Source organism: Thalassophryne amazonica, chromosome 1, assembly GCF_902500255.1.
Source record: "Thalassophryne amazonica chromosome 1, fThaAma1.1, whole genome shotgun sequence".
NCBI lineage: Eukaryota > Metazoa > Chordata > Actinopteri > Batrachoidiformes > Batrachoididae > Thalassophryne > Thalassophryne amazonica.
In genome coordinates, this window is record NC_047103.1 from 175,352,146 (window position 1) to 175,376,917 (window position 24,772).

A 24,772-nucleotide genomic window follows, 5' to 3' on the forward strand; every position below is an offset into this window, starting at 1 on the left:
CTGTCACGGATGGAGTCAGTGGACTCTCATCAGGCGGCACCATGCTGTCACCAAGGCTGACCATGTGAGGTGTCTGAGTGTGAAGTCCATGAGCCTGAGGAGGACATATACCATGGGTTAAAGCAATAAATTTTCATCTGACTGAAATTTTTTCCTGGCAAAAATCAATGAAAGCAATTTCCTAAAATGTGGTGTCGTGGGGGCACACACTGTTTTTCCTCTATAAATACAATAAACACATTATACAGTATACAAATCTATTCTATAAGGAGAGAGAGACAAAGCATAAAAAGAATGCAAAACCCGAACATAAAGGTACATAAATGGGTGGTGGGGGCGGGGTGTAGTCTTGATTCTGGGGGGGTCTGGAGGATCTCCCCCAGAAACCTTTTAAAAAGCAAGTCAAATATTGTGTATTCTGGTGAATTTTAATGGGTATAAAGCCTTCTGAAATAAATAAAACTCACTTCAAACTGTGAAGTAAAAATACACTATTGATTATGGGGGGGGGGGGGGGTTCTGGGGGTGCTCCCGCAGAACATTTTTTTAAAAGTGCAAGTCAAATTTTGTATATTCTGGTGAATTTAATGGGTTTGAAGCCCTCTGAAACAAGAAAACTCACTTCAAACTTTTAAGTAACAACACAGTGTTGATTATTGGGGGGTCTGGAGGATCTCCCCCACAAACCTTTTAAAAAAGCAAGTCAAATATTGTGTATTCTGTTGAATTTTAATGGGTATAAAGCCTTCTGAAATAAATACAACTCACTTCAAACTGTGAAGTAAAAATACACTATTCATTATGGGGGGTGGGGGGTGCGGTGGGGGGGTCTGGGGGTGCTCCCGCAGAACATTTTTTAAAAGAGCAAGTCAAATTTTGTATATTCTGGTGAATATTAATGGGTTTGAAGCCCTCTGAAACAAAGAAAACTCACATCAAACTGTTAAGTAAAAATACACTATTGATTATGGGGGGTCTGGGGGATCTCGAAAATAACTTTTTTTTAAAGAGGAAGTCAAATTTTGTGTATTCTGGTGAATTTTAATGGGTTTGAAGCCCTCTGAAACAAAGAAAACTCACTTCAAACTGTTAAGTAAAAATACAGTATTGATTATGGGGGGTCTGGGGGATCTCGAAAATAACTTTTTTTTAAAGAGCAAGTCAAATTTTGTATATTCTGGTGAATATTAATGGGTTTGAAGCCCTCTGAAACAAAGAAAACTCACATCCAACTGTGAAGTAAAAACACACTATTGATTATGGGGGGGTCTGGGGGATCTTGAAAGGAACTTTTTTTAAAAAGCAAGTCAAATTTTGTATATTCTGGTGAATTTTAATGGGTTTGAAGCCCTCTGAAACAAAGAAAACTCACATCAAACGGTTAAGTAAAAATACACTATTGATTATGGGGGGTCTGGGGTATCTCGAAAAGAACCTTTTTTAAAAAGCAAGTCAAATTTTGTATATTCTGGTGAATATTAATGGGTCTGAAGCCCTCTGAAACAAAGAAAACTCACATCAAACTGTTAAGTAAAAATACACTATTGATTATGGGGGGTCTGGGGTATCTCGAAAAGAACTTTTTTTAAAAAGCAAGTCAAATTTTGTATATTCTGGTGAATATTAATGGGTTTGAAGCCCTCTGAAACAAAGAAAACTCACATCAAACTGTTAAGTAAAAATACACTATTGATTATGGGGGGTCTGGGGGATCTCAAAAAGAACTTTTTTAAAAGAGCAAGTCAAATTTTGTATATTCTGGTGAATATTAATGGGTTTGAAGCCCTCTGAAACAAAGAAAACTCGCATCCAACTGTGAAGTAAAAACACACTATTGATTATGGGGGGGTCTTGGGGATCTTGAAAGGAACTTTTTTTAAAAAGCAAGTCAAATTTTGTATATTCTGGTGAATTTTAATGGGTTTGAAGCCCTCTGAAACAAAGAAAACTCACTTCAAACTGTGAAGTAAAAACACAGTATTGATTATGGGGGGGGGGGGGGGTGCTCCCCCAGAAACTTTTTTAAAAAAGCAAGTCAAACTTTTTGTATTGTGGTGAATTTTAATGGGTTTGAAGCACTCTGAAATAAATAAAACTCACTTCAAACTGTTAAGTAAAAATACAGTATTAATTATGGGGGGGTCTGGGGGTGCTCCCCCAGAAATTTTTTAAAAGAGCAAGTCAAATGTTGTATATTCTGGTGAATTTTAATGAGTATGAAGCCCTCTGAAACAGAGAAAACTCACTTCAAACTGTTAAGTAAAAATACAGTATTGATTATGGGGGGTCTGGGGGTGCTCCCGCAGAACATTTTTTAAAAGTGCAAGTCAAATTTCATATATTCTGGTGAATTTTAATGTAAGTAAGTAAGTAAGTAAGTAAGTAAATTTTATTTATATAGCACCTTTCACAGACAAGAGCCACAAGGTGCTTCACAACATAAAAGCAGAGTACACCACACAAAACATCAGACAATGGCTGAGACATAAAAACATAAAACATAACACAGGATCACAGAGCAGCCTAAAACTAAGCAAACGCTTGAGTAAAAAAGAAAGTCTTAAGTTGGCTTTTAAAAGTATCGACAGAGTCCAGTGAGCGCAGAGAGAGCGGGAGACCATTCCAAAGCCTGGGAGCAACAGCCTGGAAGGATCGCTCTCCTCTGGTTGCAAAATGGGTGCGAGGAACCATCAACAGATTTTGGTCCACAGACCTCAAAGCCCTGGCAGGGGCATAAGGCTGGATGAGGTCACAGATATAGGGAGGTGCCTGACTATGTAGAGCTCTAAAGGTTAAAACCAAAATTTTAAAATTGATCCTGAAGGACACTGGCAGCCAATGAAGCTCCTTTAAAATTGGGTTTGAATTTTAATGGGTTTGAAGCCCTCTGAAATAAAGAAAACTCATTTCAAACTGTTAAGTAAAAATACAGTATTGATTATGGGGGGGTCTGGGGGATCTCGAAAAGAACTTTTTTTTTAAAGAGCAAGTCAAATTTTGTATATTCTGGTGAATTTTAATGGGTTTGAAGCCCTCTGAAACAAAGAAAACTCATTTCAAACTGTTAAGTAAAAATACACTATTGATTATGGGGGTCTGGGGGATCTCCCCCAGAATTTTTTTAAAAGAGCAAGTCAAATTTACTATATTCTGGTGAATTTTAATGGGTTTGAAGCCCTCTGAAACAAAGAAAACTCACTTCAAACTGTTAAGTAAAAATACACTATTGATTATGGGGTCTATGGGATATCCCCCAGAATTTTTTAAAAGAGCAAGTCAAATTTACTATATTCTGGTGAATTTTAATGGGTTTGAAGCCCTCTGAAACAAAGAAAACTCACATCAAACTGTTAAGTAAAAATACACTATTGATTATGGGGGGTCTGGGGGATCTCGAAAAGAACTTTTTTAAAAAGCAAGTCAAATTTTGTATATTCTGGTGAATTTTAATGGGTTTGAAGCCCTCTGAAACAAAGAAAACTCACATCAAACTGTTAAGTAAAAATACACTATTGATTATGGGGGGTCTGGGGGATCTCGAAAAGAACTTTTTTGAAAAAGCAAGTCAAATTTTGTATATTCTGGTGAATTTTAATGGGTTTGAAGCCCTCTGAAACAAAGAAAACTCACATCAAACTGTTAAGTAAAAATACACTATTGATTATGGGGGGTCTGGGGGATCTCGAAAAGAACTTTTTTGAAAAAGCAAGTCAAATTTTGTATATTCTGGTGAATTTTAATGGGTTTGAAGCCCTCTGAAACAAAGAAAACTCACTTCAAACTGTGAAGTAAAAACACAGTATTGATTATGGGGGGGGGGGGGGGGGGTCTGGGGGTGCTCCCCCAGAAACATTTTTAAAAAAGCAAGTCAAATTTTTTGTATTGTGGTGAATTTTAATGGGTTTGAAGCCCTCTGAAATAAATAAAACTCATTTCAAACTGTGAAGTAAAAATACAGTATTGATTATGGGGGGTCTGGGGTATCTCGAAAAGAACTTTTTTAAAAAAGCAAGTCAAATTTTGTATATTCTGGTGAATTTTAATGGGTTTGAAGCCCTCTGAAACAGAGAAAACTCACTTCAAACTGTTAAGTAAAAATACAGTATTGATTATGGGGGGTCTGGGGGTGCTCCCGCAGAACATTTTTTAAAAGTGCAAGTCAAATTTCATATATTCTGGTGAATTTTAATGGGTTTGAAGCCCTCTGAAACAAAGAAAACTCACTTCAAACGGTTAAGTAAAAATACAGTATTGATTATGGGGGGGTCTGGGGGTGCTCCCCCAGAAATTTTTTGAAAGAGCAAGTCAAATTTTGTATATTCTGGTGAATTGTAATGAGTATGAAGCCCTCTGAAACAGAGAAAACTCACTTCAAACTGTTAAGTAAAAATACAGTATTGATTATGGGGGGTCTGGGGGTGCTCCCGCAGAACATTTTTTAAAAGTGCAAGTCAAATTTCATATATTCTGGTGAATTTTAATGGGTTTGAAGCCCTCTGAAACAAAGAAAACTCACTTCAAACTGTTAAGTAAAAATACAGTATTGATTATGGGGGGGTCTGGGGGATCTCCCCCAGAAATTTTTTGAAAGAGCAAGTCAAATTTTGTATATTCTGGTGAATTTTAATGAGTATGAAGCCCTCTGAAACAGAGAAAACTCACTTCAAACTGTTAAGTAAAAATACAGTATTGATTATGGGGGGGTCTGGGGGTGCTCCCTCAGAAATGTTTTAAAAGAGCAAGTCAAATTTTGTATATTCTGGTGAATTTTAATAGGTGTGAAGCCCTCTGAAACAAAGAAAACTCACTTCAAACTGTTAAGTAAAAAAACAGTATTGATTATGGGGGGTCTGGGGGTTCTCCCCCAGAATTTTTTTTAAAAGAGCAAGTCAAATTTAGTATATTCTGGTGAATGTTAATGGGTCTGAAGCCCTCTTTCATTAAAAAAATCTCCTTTAACAGTGGAATATCCGGATAAAATGCTGAAACCGACTTCTTCTGAAACTTCTCTGTTCTCTCACGACGTCCTGGATCAATAGAGCCTGAAATGTGGAGGTTTTCAGCTTGAAACAGGCAGACGACGGCGCCTGAGAGCGCTGAGCGACGTCTCGCACCGTGGGAAGTCCTTAAAGCGACAGTATCACCTCAAAATCTCTCATCAGCCGTTAAAATTTTCACCGAAAACCAGCTTAATTTTTCGAACCGTGTCCACTTCGATGTGTCTCACAGGTTTAGAAAAAATTTTGATCAAACAAAGCGCCAGTCTCTCAGCAACTTCTCAGACAAAGGAATTCCGACGAGGGTCTGGACGACTCCTCCCACAAGGAGTGCTCACAGGTGAATGACGTCACCGACAGGCGTGGAAAAACTCACGCATGCGCACGAGGGTTCAAGCATGTCTGACGTAAAAACATATGAATGAAATCCATATAGTTTTTGAAAAAAATAAAAAGGACCTATACTTTACTGACAGACCTCGTATACGAGGTCTATTAGAAAAGTATCCGACCTTATTATTTTTTTCAAAAACCATATGGATTTGAATCACGTGTGATTGCGTCAAACAAGCTTGAACCCTCGTGCGCATGCGTGAGTTTTTCCATGCCTGTCGGTTGCGTCATTCGCCTGTGAGCAGGCTTTGAGTGAGGAGTGGTCCAGCCCCCTCGGCGGATTTTCATTGCCAGGAAATGGCGGAATGATTTGGGCTTTTTTTCCATCAGAATTTTTTCAGAAACTGTTAGAGACTGGCAGCTGGAAACCATTAGAAAAATTTATCTGGCTTTCGGTGAAAATGTTACGGGCTTGGTAGAGAATAAGGAGTGTTACTGTCGCTTTAAGGACGGCCCCCAGCGGCTGTGGGGCGCGCCGCGCTCCGAAGCCGCCATCGACAGGCTGAACGACCATTTCATTTCTAAACAGATGGCTGTATGGATCCGTGACCATCGTGTGCACTTTCTCTGGTTATCACAAGAGCTGGACATCAACCATTTTCCGGCAGATTTCACTTTTAACAAGAGATTTTGTCATGGAAAGCCGAGCGGAGGCTTCGCGCGTCACGATGGATTCGCTACTGGAGCGAGACAAAACCACCTCCGTTTTGGTCTCACAGGACGGCTTTGAGATGGCGTTCAGACAGCTGTCGGTGGTTTTTCCATCGAGTGATTATCCGAGAAATTGTGGATGTGCCTGGACATGCCAGAACATGTCCCGTGAGGCTTCATCACGGCGTTGCTGTGCGCCATGCGGCACCGCCGCGACGCGCGAAGCCTCCGCTCCTCTTTCCATGACAAAAACTCCTGTAACAGTGGAATGTGCCGTTCATTTCCAAACTGGACGCTGTGTTTTATCCGGGACGTCGTCTGACTAGCACAGGAATTGTGAAAAGACGTGGACATCAGCACTTTGTCAGCACATTGAGACAGAGAAGAAAAAAGGAGAAAACTAAACGGCACTAAAATTAACTGTACAGGAGCCTTAATGTAATTATGTAAAACAAATGTCTATTTTAAAGTCGTTATGTCGCAATTTAATATCGATATACTGAGACTATAACTCAACGCCATAAGTTCTTTTCATTAAGCTGCGTTCACATGCATACAGATATGGAAACAAAAATCTTTAAATATATTTATGTCTATTTACTTGCAGTGTTGTTTAATATATGTACATGGTGGTCACAGGCGGCATTTAAATTTTAACAGTGTGGTTGGAGGGATGGAGGAGGTACTTTTTACACTGACTGAGGGTCAAAGGTCATAAATTCTGAATGGCTTTATATCTACTTGGAATAAAATGTTAGTAAAAATCATATACAAGGTCTGTTAGAAAAGTATCTGACCTTTTTATTTTTTGCAAAAACTATATGGATTTGAATCGTGCGCTTGCATCAGCCAAGCTTGAACCTTTGTGCGCATGCGTGAGTTTTTTCAGGCCTGTCGGTTGCGTCATTCACCTGTGAGCACACTTTGAGTGAGCAGTGGTCCACCCCCCTCGTCGGATTTTTATTGTAAGGAAAATGTCTGTATGATTTGGAGCTTTGCTGCATCAAATTTTTCCAGAAACTGTGAGAGACAGCCAGGTGGAAACCATTCGGAAGATTCAGACGGCTTTCAGGGACGATTCTATGGGGATCACACAGATTAAGGAGTGTTACAACCGGTTTAAAGACGGCGCACAATGGCGGAGGGCGGGCCGCGCTCCGAGCGGCGATCGACAGGCTGAAACGACCAGATCATTTCCAAACTGAACGCTGTGTTAACCCGGGACGTCGTCTGACTACTACAGAAATGGCAGAAGATGTGGACATACCACTTTTTCGGCACATTCCACTGTTACAGGAGTTTTTGTCATGAAAAGACGTGCGGAGGAATTCGCGCGTCGGGACGGAGCCGCTAATGGCGCGGGCAAAAGCAACGCCGTGATGAAGCCTCACAGGACATATTGTGGCATGTCCAGCTCGTCCACAATTTCTCGGATAGTCACACGACTGAAAAGCTACCAAAAGCCGTCTGAATCTTCCGAATGGTGCAAGAGGCGAATGATGCAACCAACAGGCGTGAAAAAAAACTCACGCATGCGCACGAAGGTTCAAGCTTGGCTGATGCAAGTGCACATGATTCAAATCCATATAGTTTTTGCAAAAAAAAAAAAAGGTCGGATAGTTTTCTAACAGACCTCGTATATGTTGTTGTCATTAAAAGACTAGCAGTAATATTACAGTGGAAAAAGCAGCAAGGTAAATGAGCACTTGGCAAGGCATACTGCACATTTATATTTTAATACATAAGGATTGACACTAAAATTAACATTGAATCGGTGTGTAACTTTGCAAAAACAATGTCGGACTCTGTAGTTTTCTCTGGGCCCCTCCCCAATCGGACCGGGAGTGACATGTTTAGCCGCATGTTCTCCCTGAATTGCTGGCTGTCTGAGTGGTGTCCAAAAAATGAGGTGGGCTTCATAGATAATTGGCGAAGCTTCTGGGGAAAACCTGGTCTTGTTAGGAGAGACGGCATCCATCCCACTTTGGATGGAGCAGCTCTCATTTCTAGAAATCTGGCCAATTTTATTAAACCCTCCAAACCGTGACTATCCAGGGTTGGGACCAGGAAGCAGAGTTGTAGTCTTACACACCTCTCTGCAGCTTCTCTCCCCCTGCCATCCCCTCATTACCCCATCCCCGTAGAGACGGTGCCTGCTCCCAGACCACCAATAACCAGCAAAAATCTATTTAAGCATAAAAATTCAAAAAGAAAAAATAATATAGCACCTTCAACTGCACCACAGACTAAAACAGTTAAATGTGGTCTATAGGGCTGTCACGATTAGGAATTTCTGGAGACGATTAATTGTCAGACAAATAATTGCGATTGACGAATATATTGTCTATTTTTTTCCCTTTTTTTCCCCTTCTTTATATTCTACTATTGTAGTATAATTACACAACTCTGGAAGAACGTTTGGCTTCTGTGAGTGGAGAAACAGGGAATGGTGCAACATTTTTATTTTTATCTTCATTTTACATACAGTCCCAACTTTTTCTGATTTGTGGTTGTTTCTGTTGCATTTCTGAAATTGTTTCTCCTCATCAGTCACGTTTTGTGCTTAAACACTACATTAAGCTCAAGACTGAACAAATAAATACCTTTGGAAAGTAACAGCTGTTAAAGTTCAGAGTTCTCACCTGCTTTTTGTGATCTGTGTGTCTGAACATCACCACAGCTTCTCCATGTCAGGGGTTTTTTTTGTGGCTCAGTTGATTCATATATTCTCATTTTTAAATATGTTTTTAAAGATATTTGACCGTTTATTTCATCTCATGATCTCATAAATTCAGTATACGACACGCACATGGTGTAAACAGGATGGTAACAGCAGAATCACACCGGGAGAGAAAGTTCAGAGAGAAGTAAGCTTCACGTTTTGTTTTTTAACATGTTCACTCGGGTTAAAATCCTCTCTCTGCTCCACGCTCGCTGCGCACTGATGGTTCTCAGACTGTAACGTGTCGTGCTTCCATTCAGGAATCTCCCTCACCCACCCCCTCCCTCGCAGTCTGCAGCCTGTTGACTCCGCGCGCGCACACATTGACATACACACCGACAGCTCCGCATTTTAGATGGCTTTTGAAGAAGACAGCCACTGTTTTAATCGGCCGTCTTATCCAAACGGCAGGACGGATCGCTCCTCAGCCTCCATGTTATTGTCCCGCCATAAGACGAGAGCGAGGCTGCAGCACAATGACGTCAGATTCTGAGTCGTTTTATGCTTTGTGGATAAAATAAATAATTCACAGTAATCGCGAATATGAAAAATAATCACGAATATGCAAAATAATCGCGATTGACGAATATATAATAATTGTGACAGCCCTAGTGGTCTATTAAACATTAGGTCTCTCTCTTCTAAGCCTCTTAGTAAATGATATAATAAATGATCAACATATTGATTTATTCTGCCTTACAGAAACCTGGTTACAGCAGGATGAATATGTTAGTTTAAATGAGTCAACACCCCCGAGTCACACTAACTGTCAGAATGCTCGTAGCACGGGCCGAGGCGGAGGATTAGCAGCAATCATCCACTCCAGCTTATTAATTAATCAAAGACCCAGACAGAGCTTTAATTCATTTGAAAGCTTGACTCTTAGTCTTGTCCATCCAAACTGGAAGTCTCAAAAACCAGTTTTGTTATTATCTATCGTCCACATGGTCATTACTGTGAGTTTCTCTGTGAATTTTCAGACCTTTTGTCTGACTTAGTGCTTAGCTCAGATAAGATAATTATAGAGGGCGAATTTAACATCCACATAGATGCTGAGAATGACAGCCTCAACACTGCATTTAGTCTATTATTAGACTCAGTTGGCTTTGCTCAAAATGTAAATGAGTCCACCCACCACTTTAACCATACTTTAGATCTTGTTCTGATTTATGGTATGGAAATTGAAGATTTAACAGTATTTCCTGAAAACCTCCTTCTGTCTGATCTCTTAATAACATTTACATTTACTTTAATGGACTACCCAGCAGTGGGGAATAAGTTTAATTACAGTAGAGGTCTTTCAGAAAGCACTGTAACTAGGTTTAAGGATATGATTCCTTCTTGTTATGTTCTTCAATGCCATATACCAACACAGTGCAGAGTAGCTACCTAAACTCTGTGAGTGAGATAGATTATCTTGTCAATAGTTTTACATCCTCATTGAGCACAACTCTGGATGCTGTAGCTCCTCTGAAAAAGAGAGCCTTAAATCAGAAGTGCCTGACTCCGTGGTATAACTCACAAACTCACAGCTTAAAGCAGATAACCCGTAAGCTGGGGAGGAAAGGGCGTCTCACTAATTTAGAAGATCTTCACTCAGCCTGGAAAAAGAGTCTGTTGCTCTGTAAAAAAGCCCTCTGTAAAGCTAGGACATCTTACTATTCATCACCAATTGAAGAAAATAAGAACAACCCCAGGTTTCTTTTCAGCACTGTAGCCAGGCTGACAAAGAGTCAGAGCTCTATTGAGCCGAGTATTCCTTTAACTTTAACTAGTAATGACTTCATGACTTTCTTTGCTAATAAAATTTTAACTATTAGAGAAAAAATTACTCATAACCATCCCAAAGACATATCGTTCTCTTTGGCTGCTTTCAGTGATGCCGGTATTTGGTTAGACTCTTTCTCTCCAATTATTCTGTCTGAGTTATTTTCATTAGTTACTTCCTCCAAACCATCAACATGTCTATTAGACCCCATTCCTACCAGGCTGCTCAAGGAAGCCCTACCATTAATTAATGCTTCGATCTTAAATATGATCAATCTATCTTTATTAGTTGGCTATGTACCACAGGCTTTTAAGGTGGCAGTAATTAAACCATTACTTAAAAAGCCATCACTTGACCCAGCTATCTTAGCTAATTATAGGCCAATCTCCAACCTTCCTTTTCTCTCAAACATTCTTGAAAGGGTAGTTGTAAAACAGCTAATTGATCATCTGCAGAGGAATGGTCTATTTGAAGAGTTTCAGTCAGGGTTTAGAATTCATCATAGTACAGAAACAGCATTAGTGAAGGTTACAAATGATCTTCTTATGGCGTCAGACAGTGGACTCATCTCTGTGCTTGTCCTGTTAGACCTCAGTGCAGCTTTTGATACTGTTGACCATAAAAGTTTATTACAGAGATTAGAACATGCCATAAGTATTAAGGGCACTGTGCTGCAGTGGTTTGAATCATATTTATCTAATAGATTACAATTTGTTCATGTAAATGGGGAGTCTTCTTCACAGACTAAGGTTAATTATGGAGTTCCACAAGGTTCTGTGCTAGGACCAATTTTATTCACTTTATACATGCTTCCCTTAGGCAGTATTATTAGAAAGCATTGCTTAAATTTTCATTGTTACGCAGATGATACCCAGCTTTATCTATCCATAAAGCCAGAGGACACACACCAATTAGCTAAACTGCAGGAATGTCTTACAGACATAAAGACATGGATGACCTCTAATTTCCTGCTTTTAAATTCAGATCAAACTGAAGTTATTGTACTTGGCCCCACAAATCTTAGAAACACGGTGTCTAACCAGATCCTTACTCTGGATGGCATTACCCTGACCCCTAGTAATACTGTGAGAAATCTGGGAGTCATTTTTGATCAGGATATGTCCTTCAATGCGCATATTAAGTAAATGTGTAGGACTGCTTTTTTGCATTTGCGCAATATCTCTAAAATTAGAACGGTCTTGTCTCAGAGTGATGCTGAAAAACTAATTCATGCATTTATTTCCTCTAGGCTGGACTATTGTAATTCATTATTATCAGGTTGTCCTAAAAGTTCCCTGAAAAGCCTTCAGTTAATTCTAAATGCTGCAGCTAGAGTACTGACAGGGACTAGAAGGAGAGAGCATATCTCACCCATATTGGCCTCTCTTCATTGGCTTCCTTTTAATTCCAGAATAGAATTTAAAATTCTTCTTCTTACTTATAAGGTTTTGAATAATCAGGTCCCATCTTATCTTAGGGACCTCATAGTAGCATATCACCCCAATAGAGTGCTTTGCTCTCAGACTGCAGGCTTACTTGTAGTTCCTAGGGTTTGTAAGAGTAGAATGGGAGGCAGAGCCTTCAGCTTTCAGGCTCCTCTCCTGTGGAACCAGCTCCCAATTCGGATCAGGGAGACAGACACCCTCTCTACTTTTAAGATTAGGCTTAAAACTTTCCTTTTTGCTAAAGCTTATAGTTAGGGCTGGATCAGGTGACCCTGAACCATCCCTTAGTTATGCTGCTATAGACTTAGACTGCTGGGGGGTTCCCATGATGCACTGAGTGTTTCTTTCTCTTTTTACTCTGTATGCACCACTCTGCATTTAATCATTAGTGATTGATCTCTGCTCTCTTCCACAGCATGTCTTTTTCCTGGTTCTCTCCCTCAGCCCCAACCAGTCCCAGCAGAAGACTGCCCCTCCCTGAGCCTGGTTCTGCTGGAGGTTTCTTCCTGTTAAAAGGGAGTTTTTCCTTCCCACTGTCGCCAAGTGCTTGCTCACAGGGGGTCGTTTTGACCGTTGGGGTTTTTCTGTAATTACTGTATGGCTTTTGCCTTACAATATAAAGCGCCTTGGGGCAACTGTTTGTTGTGATTTGGCGCTATATAAATAAAATTGATTTGATTTGATTGTTTATCCAGGCATGTATGGGTTCATTAGAGCTTTTAATCAGCTTGAATACAACTTACAAGGCCTCATTTATAAAAAATCCATCAAGAATTATGATGACAGGGAAAAAACAACCATCACAGTAAATGAACAGAATGGCATATTTTCCCACAAATTTCCACACTTTGCATAAAACTTTTTTTTCTACCCAGACATGTTAATTAAAATTAAAGCAATTAAAGGGCTTTTAAACAAGCCTACTTTTATTAAAATCTGTTAAATAGCGACAATACAGAGAGAAAAGTCATAATTTCCCCAAATTTCTGCATTTTACATAAAAGTTGTTTTTTTTACCCACACATGCATAGGTTCATTGGAAAGAGCTTTCAAATGGCTTTAAAAGAAGCCTACATTTATTAAAATCTGTTATTGATGATCGGCACATCTCCACCCTTAGTAATGGCGCCGCCCTGTGGTTGGTGACGGTAACAGACTGAGGCACGCACGTCCATTCCAGTCAATATTTCCATGCTCCTTGCAGTATCGACAGCAGGAGACTGAGAAGATGTTAGCTAAAATCCATTTTGTGATAACACCAACAAATTTTCCAATATTTGTACAATGTTTCATTAAGTACCTTAAAAGTAAGAAATTGCTGGGCATCCAGTGTTTTACCAATGCAAGGCAATCTTCTAAGGATTTTATGTGGATAAGCTATGCCCAAACACCAATTGGTGCTTTTAAGAATGATCCCTGTCAAAGCAAACCTATGCAAGGTGAGTCTGAAGTCAACATTAAAGCAAAATTTCATTCATACGATTAATAACCACCTTTGCATGAACTTAAGTTAGTCCATGCATGGGCATAGATTATGTGTGATTATGTGATTATGTGTAGAAATCTGGGGATCAACATATACAACCTATATACAACCTTTATTTATTTTGCAGAAAAGAGCTTTAAAAGTGATTAGTAACAGTGGTTTTAGAGATCCATCTAATCCATTGTTTATTAAGTATAGGGTACTTAAATTTCATGATTTAGTTGATTTGAAAATATTACAAACGATGTACCAAGTTAATAAAAATACTTTACCAACAAACATTCAAAATATGTTTGAAAAAAGAGTAAGTAGTTACAAATTGAAAGGAATAGAAGTCTTTAAAAAACCAAGATTTAGAACCAAAGTAAAGGAACGGAGTATTGCAGTAAATGGTGTCAAATTATGGAACAATCTTAATAAAGAAATTAAAGAATTAAGGTCGCTTAAATTATTTAAAAAACATATTAAATTAGATGTATTAAGTAAGTATGAAACTATGAAGTAAGTCAGTGGGCTGCAAGAAAGTCAAAAAAAAAAAAAGTAAACTGTTAATAATGTTTGGAGTGTCTTAAGTTTAAATGTAACCTGTCAGTGATGTAATCTATTAATTTCTGGTCATAATTATGAAATGGGTCAGTGGTATGTGACAAGTTAAAGAAATGCAATCTGTTAAATAATGTTGACTATGATGCTGTATATTGAAAGATTGTATTGTTAAAAGGGGCAGAAATCATAAGACTTGTTCTTCTTTCTGCTCCTTTTCATTCTGGTATTGTGGTGCTTTTGTTTTTTGCTTTTCTGTTTTTCTTTTAAATGAATGAAATAAATATTAAAAAAAAAAAAAAAAAAATGTACAGCTAGTTACATGTTAGTTACTGTGCTTTGTTTATTCAGTGATACATTGTTTATAATGTAGCAATGTATGTGTATACATGCTGGATGGATGTCAGAATGGTTATCATATAGACTGTCATATATGTCCTGTACATTTATGTACATTTTGATTAAGCTGAAAACTGAAGATCACCAATAAAGAGGGCACTTGTTTTCCCATCAGGCCTCTTTGTTAGATGTTGGTACCAGGTTTAATTTGAAGTTCCAATGAAGACCTTTCATTTGAGACCAACAAAACAAAAATCAAAAGATGCCCACATGCCCAAAAGGGGGCACCAAAGGAACATATTTGGTCAAAATAACCGGAAAAAGGTTAACTTTGGGCAAAATCTAAAGACATTGTGGTGTTGTTCTTTGCAAGGAAGCCTAACATTAGTACTACCAACATGCCAAAGAGCATTTTTCACATGACAAGGCAAATAAGGTTAAATGCACATCAATGTTAGCACACTTTCGGTACATTTTGTCCAAATTCCATTTTTTGGTAATTAATTGCATGGCCCCCAGGGGGTTAATTTCTTCAACTGTACATTTACATAAACCTTAAGACAATAAACAAATTCTGAAAATATCAAGTTAATATCTTTTCTAGTTTTAGGCCAAGTAAATATGGTCACAAACGGAACACAGAGGGTTAACACAGACACGCCCCCTTTTTCAAACCCCCACAGAATCTAAACGAAACAAGATATTGAGCTGCCGCCAAGACCATTCTTCTTCTCTCAACACTGGCTACAAAATATATCAAAACCAGGCAATTCTAAAACTATAAAACTGGAACCCTTGGTGATTTAATATGGAATGACCCATGGGTTAAAATGCAGAGGACAAGTTTAATTTTATGTATGTATGTGCAATGACAAAAAAGATTCTATTCTATCAATATGATGATCCACGGTATCAAACACAGCACTGAGATCTAACAGCAGCAGAACCATAGTGGTGTCTGAATCCATTGCTCACAAAAGATCATTCACCACTTTAGTGAGCCGTTTCTGTGGAATGATATTTTCTAAAAGCAGACTGCAGTGGCTCAAAGAGATTATTCTCAGTAAGATCTACGAGCTGCCGTGAAACCACTTTTTCCAGAAGAAAATTATAGATTTGATATCTGCCTATAGTTTTGCAATACACTAGGGTCAAGATTAGATTTCTTAAGTAATTGTTTAATCACTGCAGATTTGAAACATTCAAGAACAGATCCAGTGGCTCTGTTTAACAGGCTGTTTGCCAGCATGTGCAGCTCATTTAACTATTTCACTGGGCTCCCTCTCATTCACACACATGTACTCAGTCTTGCTTCTACTGACTTTCATTACCCTTCTCTCCAAAGCATAACCATCCACTCCACCAGGTGATTTCACTATTAACATCACTTCATCACTTTGAGCAGATAGAACCAGTTAATCAGTGAAATCACCTGGTGGATACAAAGAAAGCCTGCACCCTCTTGGCCCTTTCTGGAACAAATTTGAGAACTCTGTTCTATAAGAACAATATGATTGCTTCTTATAATCTGATGAACTAGGTTTCTAGAGTTTTGTTACGGTCTTTGCCTGGCTGCGTTTTCTCTTTTTTTTTATTAATTTATACTGTCGGTGCTGGTATTTGCGTATAGGTGTATGTATATAAAGGAGTGGGCATGTTTAAGCTTTGCTTCTGCCCACACCCTTTCGGTCACACATGTTCACTGTTGAATTGTCTTACCAGTTTTTTTTTTTTTTGAGTTTGTGTGCCAAATAAATTAATTCAATCATTCATTCAGTGTCTGTTAACTGTTCCATCACACGGTTACAGCGGTAACTGCAATCGGGTGAAATGTGAGCAGCGACATCTCAACTCGCTACTTTAGTCAAGATGCAAAAACAAAACAAAACAAAAAAGAAAACAGCTCATCACACAAAAGAGACAGAAACAAATACAACTTCTGTTTGTCGTGGGAGGTCTCAAACTGAAGCCATCGTCTGCCGTTACCACTCCCAATAGATCAGTCTTAATATGGTGATGGTCTACAAGTCCCAAAGAAGTCAGCAGTGGAGAGCATGAATGACTACAGGCCTGTTGCACTTACGCCTGTGGTCATGAAGTGCTTTGAAAGACTGGTCTCTCAGCACATCAGGGCCTGTCTGCCTCCCACTCTGGACCCCCACAGAGGACGTTATCACCACAGCTCTCCACATCGCGCTGAGCCACCTGGAGCACCAGGAGAGCTATGTCAGGATGCTCTTCCTGGACTTCAGCTCAGCCTTCAACCACATCATCCCGGAGATCCTGGTCCAGAAACTGACACATCTGGGCATCTCCACCCCCATCTGCCAGTGGATCAAGGACTTCCTCACAAACCGCGCACAGTCTGTGAAATTTGGCCCCCACCTTTCCTCCACCATCACACTCAGCACCAGTTCCCCTCAAGGCTGTTTCTCAAGCTCTTGCTTGCCTCTACTGGTGGTTGGCTCTCACTGTGGTATTGTATCACTTCCTGTTCCGGAGCACTGCAGTGTTTTTCTGTATCTGTTAGCTGTTTAATCTGCGCAGTTAGATTGATCTAGTTATCTAGATTACGATTTGTTTCCCAGTGTAATCTTTACGTGCCTTAACTAAAGCACTCCTTCTGCTGAATCACCTTTAAATTATTTACACATTATTCACTTTGCGTGTTTTTAGGAATCCGCTAGCTTAGCGTAGCTACTAGCTCTTAGCCGATTTAGCATGGCGGCTTCTCCTGTCTCTCCTGCACTTTTCTGCTCTGGGTGTGAAATGTTTAGTTATTCCTCGGCCTCCTTTAGCAGTAACGGTACTTGTAATAAGTGTAGCTTATTCGTAGCTTTGGAGGCCAGGCTGGGCGAATTGGAGACTCGGCTCCGCACCGTGGAAAATTCTACAGCTAGCCAGGCCCCTGTAGTCGGTGCGGACCGAGGTAGCTTAGCCGCCGTTAGTTACCCCCTGGCAGATCCCGAGCAGCCGGGAAAGCAGGCCGACTGGGTGACTGTGAGGAGGAAGTGTAGCCCTAAACAGAAGCCCCGTGTACACCGCCAACCCGTTCACATCTCTAACCGTTTTTCCCCACTCGACGACACACCCGCCGAGGATCAAACTCTGGTTATTGGCGACTCTGTTTTGCGAAATGTGAAGTTAGCGACACCAGCAACCATAGTCAATTGTCTTCCGGGGGCCAGAGCAGGCGACATTGAAGGAAATTTGAAACTGCTGGCTAAGGCTAAGCGTAAATTTGGTAAGATTGTAATTCACGTCGGCAGTAGTGACACCCGGTTACGCCAGTCGGAGGTCACTAAAATTAACATTAAATCGGTGTGTAACTTTGCAAAAACAATGTCGGACTCTGTAGTTTTCTCTGGGCCCCTCCCCAATCAGACTGGGAGTGACATGTTTAGCCACATGTTCTCCTTGAATTGCTGGCTGTCTGAGTGGTGTCCAAAAAATGAGGTGGGCTTCATAGATAATTGGCAAAGCTTCTGGGGAAAACCTGGTCTTGTTAGGAGAGACGGCATCCATCCCACTTTGGATGGAGCAGCTCTCATTTCTAGAAATCTGGCCAATTTTCTTAAATCCTCCAAACCGTGACTATCCAGGGTTGGGACCAGGAAGCAGAGGTGTAGTCTTACACACCTCTCTGCAGCTTCTCTCCCCCTACCATCCCCTCATTACCCCATCCCTGTAGAGACGGTGCCTGCTCCCAGACTACCAATAACCAGCAAAAATCTATTTAAGCATAAAAAATTCAAAAAGAAAAAATAATATAGCACCTTCAACTGCACCACAGACTAAAACAGTTAAATGTGGTCTATTAAACATTAGGTCTCTCTCTTCTAAGTCCCTGTTGGTAAATGATATAATAATTGATCAACATATTGATTTATTCTGCCTTACAGAAACATGGTTACAGCAGGATGAATATGTTAGTTTAAATGAGTCAACACCCCCGAGTCACACTAACTGTCAGAATGCTCGTAGCACGGGCCGGGGCGGAGGATTAGCAGCAATCTTCCATTCCAGCTTATTAATTAATCAAAAACCCAGACAGAGCTTTAATTCATTTGAAAGCTTGACTCTTAGTCTTGTCCATCCAAATTGGAAGTCCCAAAAACCAGTTTTATTTGTTATTATCTATAGTCCACCTGGTCGTTACTGTGAGTTTCTCTGTGAATTTTCAGACCTTTTGTCTGACTTAGTGCTTAGCTCAGATAAGATAATTATAGTGGGCGATTTTAACATCCACAGATGCTGAGAATGACAGCCTCAACACTGCATTTAATCTATTATTAAGACTCTATTGGCTTTGCTCAAAAAGAAAATGAGTCCACCCACCACTTTAATCATATCTTAGATCTTGTTCTGACTTATGGTATGGAAATAGAAGACTTAACAGTATTCCCTGAAAACTCCCTTCTGTCTGATCATTTCTTAATAACATTTACATTTGCTCTATAAAAAAGCCCTGCGTAAAGCTAGGACATCTTTCTACTCATCACTAATTGAAGAAAATAAGAACAACCCCAGGTTTCTTTTCAGCACTGTAGCCAGGCTGACAAAGAGTCAGAGCTCTATTGAGCTGAGTATTCCATTAACTTTAACTAGTAATGACTTCATGACTTTCTTTGCTAACAAAATTTTAACTATTAGAGGAAAAAAATTACTCATAACCATCCCAAAGACGTATCGTTATCTTTGGCTGCTTTCAGTGATGCCGGTATTTGGTTAGACTCTTTCTCTCCGATTGTTCTGTCTGAGTTATTTTCATTAGTTACTTCATCCAAACCATCAACATGTTTATTAGACCCCATTCCTACCAGGCTGCTCAAGGAAGCCCTACCATTATTTAATGCTTCGATCTTAAATATGATCAATCTATCTTTCTTAGTTGGCTATGTACCACAGGCTTTTAAGGTGGCAGTAATTAAACCATTACTTAAAAAGCCATCACTTGACCCAGCTATCTTAGCTAATTATAGGCCAATCTCCAACCTTCCTTTTCTCTCAAAAATTCTTGAAAGGGTAGTTGTAAAACAGCTAACTGATCATCTGCAGAGGAATGGTCTATTTGAAGAGTTTCAGTCAGGGTTTAGAATTCATCATAGTACAGAAACAGCATTAGTGAAGGTTACAAATGATCTTCTTATGGCCTTGGACAGTGGACTCATCTCTGTGCTTGTTCTGTTAGACCTCAGTGCTGCTTTTGATACTGTTGACCATAAAATTTTATTACAGAGATTAGAGCATGCCATAGGTATTAAAGGCACTGCGCTGCGGTGGTTTGAATCATATTTGTCTAATAGATTACAATTTGTTCATGTAAATGGGGAATCTTCTTCACAGACTAAAGTTAATTATGGAGTTCCACAAGGTTCTGTGCTAGGACCAATTTTATTCACTTTATACATGCTTCCCTTAGGCAGTATTATTAGACGGTATTGCTTAAATTTTCATTGTTACGCAGATGATACCCAGCTTTATCTATCCATGAAGCCAGAGGACACACACCAATTAGCTAAACTGCAGGATTGTCTTACAGACATAAAGACATGGATGACCTCTAATTTCCTGCTTTTAAACTCAGATAAAACTGAAGTTATTGTACTTGGCCCCACAAATCTTAGAAACATGGTGTCTAACCAGATCCTTACTCTGGATGGCATTACCCTGACCTCTAGTAATACTGTGAGAAATCTTGGAGTCATTTTTTATCAGGATATGTCATTCAAAGCGCATATTAAACAAATATGTAGGACTGCTTTTTTGCATTTACGCAATATCTCTAAAATCAGAAAGGTCTTGTCTCAGAGTGATGCTGCAAAACTAATTCATGCATTTATTTCCTCTAGGCTGGACTATTGTAATTCATTATTATCAGGTTGTCCTAAAAGTTCCCTAAAAAGCCTTCAGTTAATTCAAAATGCTGCAGCTAGAGTACTGACGGGGACTAGAAGGAGAGAGCATATCTCACCCATATTGGCTTCTCTTCATTGGCTTCCTGTTAATTCTAGAATAGAATTTAAAATTCTTCTTCTTACTTATAAGGTTTTGAATAATGAGGTCCCATCTTATCTTAGGGACCTCGTAGTACCATATCACCCCAATAGAGTGCTTCGCTCTCAGACTGCAGGCTTACTTGTAGTTCCTAGGGTTTGTAAGAGTAGAATGGGAGGCAGAGACTTCAGCTTTCAGGCTCCTCTCCTGTGGAACCAGCTCCCAATTCAGATCAGGGAGACAGACACCCTCTCTACTTTTAAGATTAGGCTTAAAACTTTCCTTTTTGCTAAAGCTTATAGTTAGGGCTGGATCAGGTGACCCTGAACCATCCCTATGCTGCTATAGACGTAGACTGCTGGGGGGTTCCCATGATGCACTGAGTGTTTCTTTCTCTTTTTGCTCTGTATGCACCACTCTGCATTTAATCATTAGTGATTGATCTCTGCTCCCCTCCACAGCATGTCTTTTTCCTGGTTCTCTCCCTCAGCCCCAACCAGTCCCAGCAGAAGACTGCCCCTCCCTGAGCCTGGTTCAGCTGGAGGTTTCTTCCTGTTAAAAGGGAGTTTTTCCTTCCCACTGTCGCCAAGTGCTTGCTCAAAGGGGGTCGTTTTGACCGTTGGGGTTTTACATAATTATTGTATGGCCTTGCCTTACAATATAAAGCGCCTTGGGGCAACTGTTTGTTGTGATTTGGCACTATATAAAAAAACTGATTGATTGATTACTGAGCCCCCTCCTGTTGACCCTTTACACACACGACTGCTCTCCGACCCATCCCACAAACACAATCATAAAGTTTGCGGATGACACCACTGTGATTGGGCTCATCTCGGGGGGGGGATGAATCGACTGACAGACTGACTGTTTTTGTGGTGTTCAGCGACAGGTTGTTAGCTGAACACCACAAAAACAAAAGAAATAATCCTGGACTTCAGGAAGAACAGGGCTGACCCAGCCCCGCTCTACATTCAAGGGGACTGTGTGGAAAGGGTCAGCTCCATCAGGTTCCTGGGAATGCAGCTCTCTGACAGCCTCTCCTGGACTGCCAACACCACAGTGGTGGTGAAGAAAGCCCAGCAGCGACTCCACTTCCTGAGGGTGCTCAGGAGATACAATCTGGAGGAGAAGCTGCTGGTGTTGTTCTACAGAGCCACCATCGAGAGCATCCTGACGTACTGCATCACAGCGTGGTACGGGGGGTGTTCAGCAGCAGACAGGACTTAAGATAAGGATGCATCAAATAAAAACTATGCAAGAGTGCTCTTTGACTTCTCATCTGCATTCAATATAATAAAAAAAATGGCATTTTACTTGCAAAAATGCATCTACTCGGGCTCAACACCTACCTTATCCGCTGGTATCACTCCTTCACAGACCAAATACAGCTGGTCAAAATAAACAACAACACACACTCCCCTGATCAGTACAAACTGCGTGGTTCCTCAGGGCTGTGTCCATCTACAGCAAAGACTGTGTCATAAAAGAGTTTAACCATCAACAAATTAAATTTTCAGATGAGGAAAAGAACAACCAGGTCTGTACCATGACTGTGTTAAAAGCCTGGTTGAGTGGTGTGACCAGAACGCACTCATTATAAACTCGACCAAGACTGAGGAAGTCATCTTTGGCCAACCTCAACTCACCACTGCTCCTGTGGTCATACATCAGGAGATCATCAAACAGACAGACTCCTTCAAATATTTAGGAGTGTATGTGGACAGCGGCATCTGTGCAACAAGCTGCAGCAGAGAACATACTTTTTAAGGAGACTACAAACCTTCAGAGCCAGTCCAGTTATTCAGGACCAGTTCTACACAGCTACCATTCAGAGTGTGTTGCTGTGTGGCAGCTCTGTGTGGTTCTGTGGCCTCTCAGTGCAGTTGAAGAACAGGATACTGAGGCTCCTTAACATCAGCTTCAAAACTGTGGGCCACTTGGTGGAGAACAAATTCACAGAGCTGTGCAGGAAACAAGCCTTACGACTTGCGGATAAAATCTCTACAGACTCAGCCCATGTTCTCAACCATGAATATGAGCTTCTTCCTTCTGGGAAATGCTTTAGAGTGCATCGTTACAGGAGAAAGAGATAGAACTCATTTTTGCCACACGCCCTCACACTTTTAAACCAGAGAGAGACCAGATGAACATCATGTTGCAGACCACACACCAGTTTTAAAATTATTTTATGCTTAGTGTTTTATGATGAATGTTCAATGCGTTTTCATGTCTTGGGGCATCGGCAGTTTATTTTAAATCAATTTTCCATTTTACGGACAAAGTTTTATCTTACCCTCCGGCCAACAGTATAGGCCAATCAAAACTACGACAAAGACTCAGGGACAGCTTTCTCCCCAGAGCGATCACTGCACTGAACAATAACAAATCACTTTAGTCTGCACTTTAAGTTTCTTGTGCAATATCTGTAAACCATGTGCAATATTATCCCACAGTTGTATATAATTCCCGTTTTACATTTTACTTGGTCCACATTTTATTTTATTTAGTTGTACATATACTTTCAATAATTTGTTAAATTTTTTTATTTGGCTAACAATTACTCGCACCTCAAAAACACCTTTTGGCGTTGCATTCAAATCTCGTTGCAATGTAAATTACAATGACAAAGGTGATTCTGATGCAGACATTTTAATTGTTCTGTCTAATGTTGCATCACACAACTCCAATGTTACTATTACATTTTTATAAAAAAAAAAACAAAACTAATGTGTAATAACAGAAGTCACACAAACAGCGATTGAACCCTTTCCAGTTTACAAAACTGTGCCCGGCCTTCCTGCAACCATTTAACCACACTGTCAGTATTATCTGCATCTCTGTACACACAATAGACCATTTTATCATCAGTACACATTTTAATAACAGTTGATGTTTCTGAATAATAGAAGTGGGCCCACAATACTCCCTGTGGTTTCCCACCAAGTTTGTTACTGAAGAGTGACTCAACGTGGCATTTTGTGTACTTACACTTTTATCAGTAACCTCCGGCGGAAAGCCTTTAAAATAATACAAATCAAACATTCAGGACATTTACTGTAACCACGTGGACCAATCACAGCGCAGCATTGTAGCTAGCTGAGGCTAACCAAGCAGTAAGCTCAAACTGAAGCAGCTCGTTCCGGATTGAAACCGGTTCATTAGTGTGAACGTGCTATGCTAACGCCGCTACCGCGCGTGCAGGCTAGCAACCATTAGCACGCGCACCGACGCGTCTAAAGTAAACCATTTGTTTACTGTAAACATTCGCAACTCACCCGGTTGTTTACAAGAACCGCGCGCTGCTCCAAACGGTTACCGTCTGAAAACTCTTCCTCTTCTAAAGATCAGTCAGCCTTCACACAAAAGCGCAATGCCGCCCCCTACCGGATAAGGGACGGCTGTTCACCCGAATAAAAGCAATGTTAAAAAAAAAAAAAAAAAAAGCACAATTACTTCATTCTGCCGAATTGGATACAGATTTCAAGGAGTCAAATGACCCACAACCAGTAATGAAAGATCTTGACCTCAATGAGACTAACCTGATTAAATAAACTCCATAACTACTGTCACTTATCTCATCTACACCGGGTCATTTCAGAGCCTCATCTGTCCTTAGAACCCACCTACCTGCTGCAGCCAGGTGGGTCGTGGGGTCTCATACAACAGTGACCTCAAGATCCAATAGAAACCAGAGAACCGCCAAGACGTCTCCAAACTGTTCCTTCAGACAAATGAAGCCACCAGAGGATGATTCAGGGCTTTGGGAAGGTTTAGTGTCAATGAGCTTTGAGCAAAGCATTTTTTTATTATATTGACTTTGTAACTTACAGACTCCAGTTAGTTGATCACAAATACACTGATGACATTACAGTACATGAGTTTTACAGCAAATCGTTTTATGGCCAGTTTGCTTGACTTCCATCAATTTGTCTCCAGAACAAGTCCTCTGGAGACACACAGCTGGTCATATGGTCCCACCCCACGTGGTAGTCAATCAATCAATCAACTTTTTTCTTATATAGCGCCAAATCACAACAAACAGTTGCCCCAAGGCGCTCCATATTGCAAGGCAAGGCCATACAATAACCATGAAAAACCCCAACGGTCAAAACGACCCCCTATGAGCAAGCACTTGGCCACAGTGGGAAGGAAAAACTCCCTTTTAACAGGAAGAAACCTCCAGCAGAACCAGGCTCAGGGAGGGGCAGTCTTCTGCTGGGACTGGTTGGGGCTGAGGGAAAGAACCAGGAAAAAGACATGCCGAGAAGGGGGCAGAGATCGATCACTAATGATTAAATGCAGAGCGATGCATACGGAGCAAAAAAAGAAAGAAACAGTGCATCATGGGAACCCCCCCACAGTCTACGTCTAAAGCAACATAACCAAGGGATGGTCCAGGGTCACCCGATCCAGCCCTAACTATAAGCCTTA

General features: G+C 40.3%; 2 protein-coding genes and 1 long non-coding RNA gene across 4 annotated transcripts in view; 1 reads left to right on the forward strand and 2 right to left on the reverse strand.

Annotated features, from left to right (window-relative positions):
* The window catches only part of zdbf2 (zinc finger, DBF-type containing 2), a 49,808-nt gene extending 26,150 nt beyond the window's left edge, over window positions 1-23,658 (reverse strand). Inside the window, exons 1-2 of one of the 2 annotated variants that reach the window (XM_034179945.1) lie at window positions 23,617-23,658; window positions 1-94 (exon numbers count right to left, since the gene is read on the reverse strand). The gene's annotated coding sequence lies outside the window, so the exon portion shown is untranslated. Of the gene's footprint in view, window positions 143-23,616 lie in introns of those variants that run through there. The other variant, XM_034179940.1, reaches the window with a different exon arrangement.
* LOC117518745 lies at window positions 116-24,366 on the forward strand. Its single transcript, XR_004563063.1, has 3 exons — window positions 116-247; window positions 14,955-14,959; window positions 24,332-24,366. It is a non-coding gene; the product is annotated as an uncharacterized LOC117518745 (long non-coding RNA).
* The window catches only part of eef1b2 (eukaryotic translation elongation factor 1 beta 2), a 34,621-nt gene continuing 30,928 nt past the window's right edge, over window positions 21,080-24,772 (reverse strand). Inside the window, exon 7 of the mRNA XM_034179957.1 lies at window positions 21,080-21,124. Coding sequence (XP_034035848.1) covers window positions 21,092-21,124 — 33 coding nt within the window. The 3' untranslated portion in view covers window positions 21,080-21,091. The remainder of the gene's footprint in view (window positions 21,125-24,772) is intronic.